The sequence below is a fragment of the Carcharodon carcharias genome, chromosome 6 (genome assembly GCF_017639515.1).
Source record: "Carcharodon carcharias isolate sCarCar2 chromosome 6, sCarCar2.pri, whole genome shotgun sequence".
Classification (NCBI taxonomy): domain Eukaryota; kingdom Metazoa; phylum Chordata; class Chondrichthyes; order Lamniformes; family Lamnidae; genus Carcharodon; species Carcharodon carcharias.
This window is the reverse complement of record NC_054472.1, coordinates 170,187,360-170,199,592: the sequence shown is the minus strand read 5'-3', so window position 1 is coordinate 170,199,592 and position 12,233 is coordinate 170,187,360. Positions and strand designations below refer to the sequence as shown.

The window sequence follows — 12,233 nt, the reverse complement described above, 5'->3', positions numbered from 1 at the left end:
TTGTTAAGACTTCCTGAATATTAGATTCCAGCATTTTTCCAATCTGATTGGCTGGCAGTCCCAGCAGTGCCATGGGGAGCAGTGACAGGGGACTACAGGTAGTCCCACAAATATAAGTCCTGGAGCTAGGGTGGAGGCAAGTGTAAGGATCTCGCGGCAGAGTCGGGAGGGGAGGTTCTGGGAGCAGGAAGAGAATGGGGTGGGGGTATGTCTTGATGGAAAGGCCAGGGAGGGCAGGAAGCACCTGGCAACGGGGGTATGCCCAATATGGAAAGGGTGCCCCTGCACACCTTCCTGCATGAGGCCCAAGCATGGTAACTTCCGGGCCTGTCCTGGCCCAGTCCCTCACCTCCTCCTATTGGTCTCAATTTGAGGCCAGATGGGAAGCCATTAGATGGCCACTTGAGGGCCTCAAATGAGGCGAGGGCAGGCCTCTCTCAGCCTTTCCAGCTGCCCTCCTCATAAGATTGAAGATGGGTTGGGGGCGGCTGGGAGGGTAGCAGGAATGCTCCCCGGGGAATTTCATGCCCCATCCCCCATCCCCCACCAGCAAACAAGCTGGCCTGGGCCCATGTAATTTTGCCCCACGGCTCTGGAGATTTGGTCCAGGCCTTTGGATTACCAGTAACATCACCACGACGTTACAGTACCCCATATTGCAGGCGCAAAGCTTCAGTGCAAACCTCTTACCTTTTCAGTATTTGCCACTTTGGAAACCAAAACAGCAAGCTTGATTCAAAGCTTTGTTAAACTATAGGACAAGCTACCCAACAGGAGCACAAAGAAGGCGCTGGCCATCAGCATACATGGCGCAAACATTTTGAACCATTGTATTCATTAGACTAGTTTACTTGAAAATATTTTATGAAATGCCTTCCCCCTCCACTCATACCCAGTTCAGCTATCAGTATTGAAGATAAGGAACAGAGACAATTCTCAGCCGTTTTCAACTCAGTTAAACTACCTGACGGGAGCTCCTCTGCTCTGGGCAGGCTTCAGCAGAACAGTCACTGTGCTGTCAGTCTGGTTCAATGGTGCATCATAGTCATATGCTGGCATGGATGGTGCTACAAAAGGGGACAACAAGATATTGTTAAGTCTTTTTGCTATGTAATTTTCTCAAATACAGGATTTAAAAGCAGCTCATCAACATTCTCATTATTTTCACCAGTATACAGTATGATCAGGACTGAGCATAATGCAAAGCTGCATACAGTAACTTTGCAATCCTAATTCCCTTACCGGTGACAGTGGATATATGAGCATTCACACAAAGGAAACAGGAAAGCAGAAAACACCTGGAAACAGTAAATTAAAAACTAAAAGACGAGATACCATCAATTGAAGGCTGTTCCATGCTGTTGGGCTTTGGAATATTCTATAAGCTGCAAAAGATGGAATATTATTTGAACCCTACAAGCATGCTTCAGAGAGTGCTGAATGGTGGAACCTTCTGCTCAATGACAGAATTCAAGTTTGAAGATGCCATTATAAACTTTAAGTGGAAAGGGCCTTAGTGATTTAAAGCCAGGTTGCAGTAATTTGTCACAGCAGCATAAAAACGCACTCCATGCTAAATATTCGCGATGTCAGGCACCAAAACCAATTGTTATTCTCTGTAGCACATTACAAGCTAATGGATATTTTCTGTAACATGTTCCAGTCCAATGGCTATTCTCTGTAACATGCACTTCAAAGCAACTGCTATTCTCTGTAACATTCTCATAGTCATCTACTTTCCCAGTGGTAAGAGATCTTCAGCCTCTGTTATTCTCCTCATAACACACGCCCTGTATTTTGTTGCTTCTCCATAAAATTGAGTTTACTGCAATATTCAGGTTGCTTTTCCTTTTGACTACTTTTGTCCAGTTAGGAAAATCCATCTGATTAACTAAAAATTGTTAATTTGCAACACTGAAGATGTTTAATCAGTAAAAATGTGCTGCATTATAGTCGGTAATTGTATAATTCTTGATTAAGGGAACGTATCATTACCTACTATGGTTGCGCACCTCTGCATCTTAACTACTATGCATTGTATGACTTCAGCTGAAATATTTCACAGGAACAAAGCTGTCTTGACAGTCTCTAGATTCTACATCTCAGCATGGATCCAAGTTGCAAAATAGCAAGTGTCAAATGAATGAATAATTGCACCCACTTAATCACCGATCCACGCTATTGTTTAAGGGACTGTCCAGGTTATGTAATTTTTTTCATAAACGTCCTCCCCAGAAACCATTTAAGAAAAAGACTGATGTGAATTTGCCAAGATGACGGACTATCAGTGACTCCAGCCCTTCTGTAAATATATCTGGTGACTGCACTTGAAACTCCTTCATCATACTGGGAGGAGCCACGGATAGAATGGTTTTCAATAAGACTTTGCTGTGAAAATTTTTAAAAGAACTTTTATTTCTAGGCCACCCCAGTTCCCACACCTCTCCTCTTGAGTTGTGCTGGTTAAGATTCCACGGGTGCCAGGTGTCCATGCTATCTTGTCCAAGTGCCCACTTTTCGTTTGTGAGGCTAAACAGGGACAGCTCGGAGTCATGGCTGCTCCTACCCTGAATTCAATCCCTACTTGCTTACAATTTCAGCAGGAATCACTGAACAGCAATCTAGATAGGGAACACCATTTCCCTCCCTCGTAAATCCAAGGCTTCTACGTAATCTGCTTTGATGACTTGTATGTTGAAACCAATTGTAAGCCTGTCAAATTTGTTGATAACGACAAAATAGAGTCTATTAAAGACAGAGATGAAGCAAAAGGTTTGCAACAGGGTTTTGATTGGTTATGTATTGTGCAGACATGTGGTAAATCAACTGTATCACTGATAAATATTGAGTATTGCACAAAGATTGAAAAGAATTGCTGCACATAAGTCAGGTTCAAGTATGGTAGTGATTACCTTTTGTTCCGGACTAACAATCTGGTAGAACAAGTTAAAATCCCACCATGGAATCAGAGAAACTTCCAGCACAGAAGGAGGCTATTCAGGCTGCCTTGCCTGTGTTGGCTCTTTGAAAAAGCAGTCGCACCTCCACGGCAGTTTTGTGAAACTGAATTCAGTTTGATGCTTAGAAATTCCTCCTAGCATTCATTGAAAATTATCACACAGACAAAGACATTGAAAGGCCATGATCTACAATTAGATAAATGCAAGAGATGGAGGAATTTCTACCCAATAGAATCATGTCATGTGTGCTCTGCCTGAAGGCAGGTCCTTGGCTCATTGTCTGCTAATGCTTCATCTGAGTTATTTTCTTGGCAGTTTTATTATCTGTGGTTGTTTGCCATTGCTTTCCATCCTCAGGGGGTGGGCAAGGAAGCAGGTCCCAAATCTGTCCCTGTGAGAACAGGAATCAAATCATTGTTCTGAACTACACACTAGCCAACTGGACCAACTGGTCCCCATACCCAATACAGTAAAGTTCCAACAATGACCCTTAACTCAGGAGAATACTCTCTACTCTGACATTCCAATTTTGTACATGAGATTTTAATTTAGCGATAGGTAGAGTATAATTCTATAAATTTTCCATTCTGGACTCACACATAGCCTCAGAAGTGAATTTAATCTGCTCCAGATTTTCACATAATTTTGCACATCTTAATGCCATTAGAGAATTATTAAATTGAACATTTTCCTCAACATATTTTCATTTGTAATTGATCCCACGAATAGGAGTAGAAGTACATTTCTACTGATAAATCAGTTATCTTTCAATTGTTGTCTCCTTGAATTTTTAATAATTTGTATTTGTTTGAATGGATTTTTGAAGTTGTGAGTTTGGGAGATAATGTGCTGAATTTTGATATGAGCGTGCCAATCCCAACGTCAGGATGAATTCCAGGTCAGGAAGCTAGAGGCGTGTGTGGCAGGACATCAAGTGCGATCTTCCCAGGGGCAGCCAATTACAGCGCTGCCAAGGGGAGAGCCACCCAATTAAGGATGTCGGGTAGGCACGGGATGTGGAAGGGCCAAACAGAGCAGCCATAGGGAAGGGTGCCCAGTAACCACACGAAGAATGGTGCATGATGCTGAGGTGAAAAGAGAGGGGGAGAGGATCCCACTACTTGGAGACAAGCTATTAACGCTGGAGCCAGCAGACAAATCCGAATGCCCAGAACTATCATGTCCACATCTCTTTAGCTCTGAAGAAGAGTCATACAGACTCAAAACGCTAACTCTGGGAAAGGTCCCCCCCACCCCCCCCACCCCCGTTGGGGGGGAGGTGCGGGAGCAGGCACGAGCAGGTGCGCCTCCGATTGGCGCCCCCGATTGGGGGCCATTTTAAGCCAGAGGGCCAGTTAACCCCACACACTCATTTAAAAATAACTTCACATATTCAGTAAGATAAAAGCAAAATACTGTGGATGCTGGAAATCTGAAATAAAAACAGAAAATGCTGGAAAAGAAGGGTCATACGGACTCAAAACGTTAACTCTGTTTCCCTTTCCACAGATGCAGTCAGACCTGCTGAACTTTTCCAGCATTTTCTGTTTTAATTCCACACATTCATTGCATGGCGCTTTGACCTCTTGCAGTGCTCTCATGTCCTGTGAGGAGATGAGCTGCAGGCTCAGCGTGGTTTCCACGCGCCTCTGGCAAACGTTCATTGCCCTAGGAAAATGCCAGTTAATTGGTGCTACAGTAGCCTTAATTGGCTTTCTGCCAATACAAGGCAGATTACCACCTGGGCATGAAGCCCATGCCAGGGAAAAGTGACCAGCGGCGGAATATTGAGCTCGGTGAGTGGACGTGCACCCGACCCAGCCAAGCGAAAAATGATGCGCAATGGCGTCAGGCGAGCGTCCCGACATCATCGTGTAGTCTCGCGATATTTCGTTTGGCAGGCGCACGGCAGTGTTGGCAGAGCACCCGCCAACAATTAAAAGGCCTATTAAGGCCATTAAAAAGGTAATTAATTTCAAATTTACGCTGCCCGTCCAACCTTACCGGTGGCGGGCAGGCAAAAATGCCAAGCGGCCTTTGCACATTTTAGGAAACCTCATTCACAGGCGAGATGAGCTTTCCTAAAGCAAATAAAAATTTCACGTTTGAATTCAAAACATGTCCCTGCTCATGTGACAAAGTCACACGAGGTGGCACGTTTTATGACATTTTTATTCTCTTCATTTTTTTTTAACAGCTCCGTGCCTCAGGGAGATTGAAGCGCTCTTTTGCGCACTTGCAGGAAGTTCGCACTAGGCCCGCTGACCCTCCTCCCCTTACCCGTACAAACAGCGCTGAGCGCTGAGCGCTGCTGCTTGTGTTCCACACTGGATGGGCCTTAATTGGCATGCCCGCGTAAAATCGCGGTGCAGTGTTGATCGCGGGCGGCGATTGGCTTCCCGACTGCCCCCGCCCACTCCCGCTGAGCACCCCCGCCAAGGGCAAAATTCTGCCCCAGAGGCAGGAATAAGTTTTCTGACACACTTTAAAAAAATATTTTAAAATCTTAAAGTTTTGATATTTCCCTCCACCACCCCCACCCCATTCCACCTCCAAACCCACCTCCCAGGGCCTGGGAAAATTCTGCTCTGTCTCACAGAGGTGAGTGTGGTTCCAGTGTTAACACACATAAGGAGCCTCTAACTCTATCTGAATATGCTTAATCTCAAGTAATGTAAGGAAATGCAGTTAACAAACTCACTTTGATTCTACAGCTTTAAGTACCAGTTCAGTGTGTGTAAAAGGATCAGCCAGTTTGACAGGGATTACCATTTCTCTTTACACACAATTGCACAGAACTTACAGTTCAGAAACACATCCAGCTGGTCCATGCCAGTGTTTAGGCTCCACACATGCGTCCCTTCAACTCTCCTTGTCCAACCTTGTGAGTATAGCCTGTTATTTCCTTTTTCCTTCAGATATTTATCTAACTTCCCCTTATATGTATCATGCTATTTGCTTCAAGTATCTCTTGTAGCAATTTCCACATTCTAACCATTCTTTGTGTAAAGAATTTTATCCTAAATTACCTGTTGGATTTAGTAGTGACTATCTAATTTTGGTCTCCTCAGGGGAGGGAACCAAAATACCTCTATATCCTTATCATTGCCATTCAGTACATGGTAACACCTTGGCTAGTTCACATCAGCTGCTTTCAAGCACTATGTTTGTTCCAATCTGAATTGTACATTCATCATCCAGCCAGACACCTAAGTGCGGCCAGTTTCTTCATCTCTGCATTAGAGTAGGTGGAAAGTGTTAAAAATATGGAGCATAGATTCCCTGTGCGGGCTTCACTTCTCAAGTTTGAGAAGGATAATGTTTTCCGAAATACAATTTTGAGAAATAGCCTTAAGTTTATTCCTCCTTCCTCAAACAAAAATATTTCCGAAGTGATGATTACCAAACAGCATAAGATGAATGTGTCGGAAAACAATACCTGATATCTTTGTAGTAAACTGCTTGGTGACAGGGAGTCCATAACCTTTGACAGTGCTGGCCCTGATAGTGAATGAGTAGGTGGTCCCTGGGTACAAGCCAACAAATAAGTGGTGGGTCTCATTTCCTAACTTGAACACTCGTCCACTTTGGTTCGATAAGTCAATCTCAGGGTCAAAGGAACCAATGCCATTGTAGAAGACCTATTTGGAGAGTGAAAAGAGAAACGAAGTGATAAAAAGGCTGTGCAGATGAAAAGAGATTGCATCATTATTCAGTAAACCCTCTTGATTTATGCACTGTCACGCTTCAGATATTGCATTTTTGTGAAACCTGGAATCAGATGTATAGAACGTAGAACGAGGCAATAAACCCTACAGCATTATGACTAATACATATTCAGGCCCTTTCCTCAGGTAAGTAGAGCAGTTCAGCGTTTTCCCTAATAACTTAGTAGTTATTTGATGTTGCAGTGTCAAATTCCTAATCTGTTTTTTATTCTTCTTCCAGAATGAAGGTGTAGGTAAAATGATGACCAGCAGAGGTCATTTCATCAATCAGGGCAGCAAGTGGTTGGTTTAACATCTATTCGGCTGCAAATAATGAGCAAGCCATCAGAAATTGATCTTCTTTGAGACATTTGCAGTTGTGGAAGAAATAACTATCACCACAGTAACAAAGGCATTTCATAGAGAATGGATCAGCTGCAGACTTCCAGAGCAGGTCCATCTCAATGCATTTCTTTTTAAATCCATTTAAGTCTAATATTCTATTTTGTGCCTTATATTAAAAAAAAATTGGTAGATTCAGTTTTTGCCCTCTGCTGAAAGTGCTGATCATAAATGTTTTGTCTATATTTATTCTTTCGGAATATTTTCACCCAGGTTTGCACAGAACACTGAAGCAAATCTGCTGAAAGTAAGCTTGGTTAAGGGGGTATTCGAGCCTTGACAAAGTGTCTTTACAACTTTCCCCACATCTATTTTCTTCTTCACTCCTGGGGGTAATTTTGTCCATGGAAATGAAAACGGGAGGAGATGTATCATGGGCAGCTGATTCAATGTCACCCAGTTTTTGCACCATCACCCAATGTCAACATGGCCCCTGGTGATTTTTGCTGGGTTAGCATTTTAGCAACATGGGTACATGTTGCTCACTTTTCGTGTATAGGTCGTGACATTGAGTATCAGCAGGTCTCTTTTGTCACGGGAAGCAATGTGACTGACCCTGTTGCTATTCATATCCGACATAAGAGCGTTTTGGGTCTTTATGGCTCAGTTCCGCAGCTAGGTGCTCCTGTTCAGAGAATCAGCTGACTTCAACAACAACAACTTATATTTATAAAGCCCCTTTGACATAATGTAATATTGTAAGCCGTATCACAGGAGTATTATAAAACAAAGTATAATGCCAAGCCGCATAAGGAGGTATTAGGTCAGATGACCAACAGCTTGGTCAAAGAGTGTAGGAGTGTCTTTAAAGGGAGTCTTAAAAGAGGGAAGCAAGGTAGAGACCAACATGGTACCATATATGACTCTGCATGTTTACCATTTTGGGACCCTTCATTTCATTTTTCCAAAATATAAGGTTGGAAGTCAGAAAATATAGACACAAATGCAAAATACTGACATCATGTGAAAGAAAAACATTATGACATGCATGCATAAACTAGCAGCATGAAGGTAAATGAAGACCATGCAACTGTCCTACAAAATGGAGTACTAAGGCAGATTTGAATACTACCAGAGCCTTCCTTAGGGACTAATTCACTCACAAACAGCACAAGACCCCCATCACAGTGAAAACACGTGAAAGCAAGGTCACAGAACAGCAGGAGTTCATCAAGTTTGAAATCAGCAGGAAAGAGAATCCTGCAGAAATACAACAGATTAAAATCAAATTGACGCCTCCCAGTGGTTAACTAGAGCATTAGGGCATCAATATGTAACAGCATGAAATGGCACAGCAGATGTCCCATTTGACCAACCTCCTCTCATGCTCCTCCCACTACCCCGCTTCTTCACAATGAGCTTCTTATTTCAGCCGTGCTGCATTCTGGACCTTTGACATATGCTGAAGTGAAGCAAAACTTTCCCCATGAAAGAGAGAGAGGAAAAAGCAGCAGAGAATCACCACTTTTACATAACTTATGATGGCTGATCTCAGATCATGACCATCTTCTCAGTTGCAAGACATGCATGCACACTGGACAGCCAGGTAGGGGAAGAGCTCCATGATACTAAACCTACGTTGTACGGTATGAACTGTAGACATAGCGATCGACAGCCATGGATATTGAATAGAGTAGTGTTTATAGGACTGCGGGAAAAAATGCAAATAGAGTAAGATGGTGGTGTAATGGAAATGTCACTGGGCTAGTAGTCCAGAAATCCAGGCTAATGTTCTGGGGGCATGGGTTCAAAATTAAATTCAATTAAGAAAAAATCCAGAATTGAAAGTTAATCTCAGTAATGGTGACCATGAAACCATCATCGATTGTTGTAAAAACCCATCTGGTTCACTCATGCCTTTCTGGGAAGGAAATCTGCCATCCTTAACTGGCTTGGCCTACATTTGACTCCAGATCCATTGTAATGTGGTTGACTCTTAACTGTCCTCTTGCAATGGCCTAGCAAAGGGATGGGCAACAAATGCTGGGCTTGCCAGCGACTCTCATATCCCATGAAATAAAATGTATTATAAGGGTCTGGTACATACAGGGTTAATGTGGGACTGAGTACAGCAGCACCCACACAATGATGTAAGAGAGCACATGACCCATACCCTGGGTCAGTCTAGTGTAGGACAGAGCCATGTGTACCAGCAGGCATGGGGACAGCTTCTGGCTTGTACCCTTTACAGTATATTTGTAAATAGTTAATAAAGAGTAAATAAAGGCTTCCAGTTAACCTACATAAGTCTAGGAAGACTTCTTCAGACCTACCGAACTGTAACCTACACCCAACAGCAGAATGAACTAAAATTAACTGACCAGTCCTCAAAGTTCAAAACATGTCGGGCAGGATTTTCCCTGCGTGGGGTGGGCGAGGCAGGTGGGCCTGGGAGACATTGCGAAAGGGATCACTGCCCGTGATCGGGCCCCGAGCGCGATTTCACGCTGGCTGACCAATTAACGGCCCAGCCAACATGAAAGGTGCACTGAAACGCTCAGTACTGCCAGGGTGGGTGGGCGGGGTGGGGGGGGGGGGGTGCGGGGAGGATGGTGGACACAGAAATCTGCGTATGCGTGGGGTAGCACACTTGGCAGCTCCCTGTGGGCACAGGGCTGCCCCAGGGAGCTGAAGAATTGGACTCCGACCAATAAAAATTTTACAAATGATATAACCATGTCCCCAAATGTGACTCAGTCACATGAAGAGGGATATGTTAAAAATGATGACTTTTTTAAAAAAGAATTACTGCTGGAAGCCTCATCCCGCCCGTGGATGAGGTTTCATAAAAAATCAAAAGCCGCCTGGGCAATTGGCCAACCGCCATCCATAGGGTTGGATGGGTAGCGAAAAATAGCAGTCAATTATTTGATTAAGGACCTTAATAGGCCTCTTAATTGTCGGAGGGAGGCTGCTGACTCTGGCGCGTGTCCGCTGACTGAAATACCAGCCGAGTGTACGATGGCGTCAGGGACACTTGTCTGACGTCATCACTTGAGAGATTATGCCCGATGGGGTTGGGCGCATACCCGCCCGATGGATGTAAAATCCTGCCCATTATTACTGAATTATTCCATGTTGGAAATAGGAATTAAAGAGCCAGCTACACACTCAGGATCCCAATTAAAATGAAATAGTTATAAAGAATGATGTTAATTGTGCTGTGTTTTTTTCATTGTTATTACAAGCACTGGCTTGGACAGGACTTATTGAGAAGAGCTGCTCAGCTCAGCAGGGTGAAGATACACAACACAGCTGTTATATTGTCACTAAGGCTCTCTAGGTTAACGATTATCCAAAATGATGTTAATTCGGCTCCTTTATGCTATCAGATTCAATAAGTCCTTCCAACCGGTTCCCTTGAATAAGCCATCAGAAGTCACTGTTTAATTTTTAAAAAAAATCCAAAGATCAACAGAATGAGAAAGGGAGTTAACATTACAGTACAAAAACAGAATTACCTGGAAAAACTCAGCAGGTCTGGCAGCATCGGCGGAGAAGAAAAGAGTAGATGTTTCGAGTCCTCATGACCCTTCAGAACAGTTCTGCTGAAGGGTCATGAGGACTCGAAATGTCAACTCTTCTTCTCCGCCGATGCTGCCAGACCTGCTGAGTTTGTCCAGGTAATTCTGTTTTTGTTTTGGATTTCCAGCATCCGCAGTTTTTTTGTTTTTAACATTACAGTAACTCTTTTCAGCTAAATCATTCAAAATGGTGAAACTGCTTCCTGAATAAAGTGAGAATTCAACTATTCTGACAGGTTAATGTTCAAATGTACCATCCAGAAAATTACTGCATTATACTGATCAGGGAAAGTTTAGGTTCAATTCCTATCTGTGTTGTGTTAGCTAATTTAAGTGTAACTGGTGAAACTCCTTTTAATATGATTCTCAGTTACAAGTGTTACTTTTTTATTGGAGCTGTAAACCCAACACCACTCCTCATACCAATAATCTGAGTACCTCAGTATCCACGCTTTAATCCTTTGCTAGTTGTATGGCACCTGGTCTATGTTCCTATTCAGTATGTGGGTACTATTATGTTAATATAATGATGATTGAGTCTGAGTGGTTGTAATGATAAAGATTCTGCACTATCAGATAAATAAAAATCAGTTGAATAAATTCGAATCAGTTGGTAAACTGTTAATTGTGATGGTGTCGTAGGTTTTTATTATCATAATTTCAAATTTACATTTTAGGAACTTGAGCAAAATATAAATTACATAGTTTGCTTCATTTTAGTCAAAATTGCGATCAATTAACAAGTCTTCAAACCATTTATAGGTGTTAGTCTTTTTTAAAAAGGTACAGGGCTGAGGAAGGGAAGGATGATGTGATTACTGTGCCCCACCCAGAGGATGAATGAAGTAATTCAAAAGAGCGTTTCTTGTTTCTCCATTTATTGAGTTTTGTGAAGGAATGGAAAGATTACAGCTGGAATCACATTGGTGTAAAAGCAAAATACTGAAAGCAAGATGCTGGAAATCTGAAATAAAAACATAAAACGCTGGAAAAACTCAGCAGGTCTGGCAGCAGTTATGGAGAGAGGAACAGAGTTAGGGTTTTGAGCTCATATGACTCTTCTTCAGAATTCTGAAGGAGAATCACACAGACTCGAAACGTGAACTTGGAGTCACACTGGCACAATTATAGCGCAGATTGTGCAGAGCTGAGTGTCAGCCAGTGTTTATACTGTGGATGTTGTAACCTTGCAGCTTCTAGTTCAATCTGGAATGAGTCAAATTTTATTTGTAACAACAACTATCAGCAGAGACCCCATTACCCCAGTCTCTCCACCCTCACCACCAGTTACTTGTTCTCAGCAATTAAGTGACAGTATTTTCACTGTCCTATCGGAAATAGTTCATTTTAGATTTGAGATTCCTTTTCATATGAGGGAACGAATTCACTTTATCCTTCTAAAAAAAGAAGCTATGATTGTCAGATCACCTTGTTGGTCTCTCGAATGGCTCGCAGAGACTTTGGGTGGAATCTTCCCCTCTTAGAAGATTCTCGAGTGTCGGGAACATAAGTGGGCAATACCGACGGTGCCCAAGACCTGCCTGCCTGCCTGCGCAACCTTCCCAGGCCTCTTCCTGGATCCAATCCATTTAGGGCCAGCGGGAGGGAAGGCTCATCGGAGTGCCTAAGGCTGTGGATAG

General features: G+C 43.0%; 1 protein-coding gene across 10 annotated transcripts in view; it reads right to left on the bottom strand.

Moving 5' to 3' along the window:
• LOC121279045 (receptor-type tyrosine-protein phosphatase mu-like) overlaps nucleotides 1-12,233 on the bottom strand; it is an 873,720-nt gene that overhangs the window by 344,489 nt on the left and 516,998 nt on the right. For all 10 annotated transcript variants that reach the window (XM_041189846.1, XM_041189847.1, XM_041189849.1 and 7 more), the window contains exons 10-11: nucleotides 6,400-6,601; nucleotides 965-1,067 (exon numbers count right to left, since the gene is read on the bottom strand). In XM_041189846.1, the coding sequence (XP_041045780.1) occupies nucleotides 965-1,067; nucleotides 6,400-6,601 (305 nt within the window). The remainder of the gene's footprint in view (nucleotides 1-964; nucleotides 1,068-6,399; nucleotides 6,602-12,233) is intronic.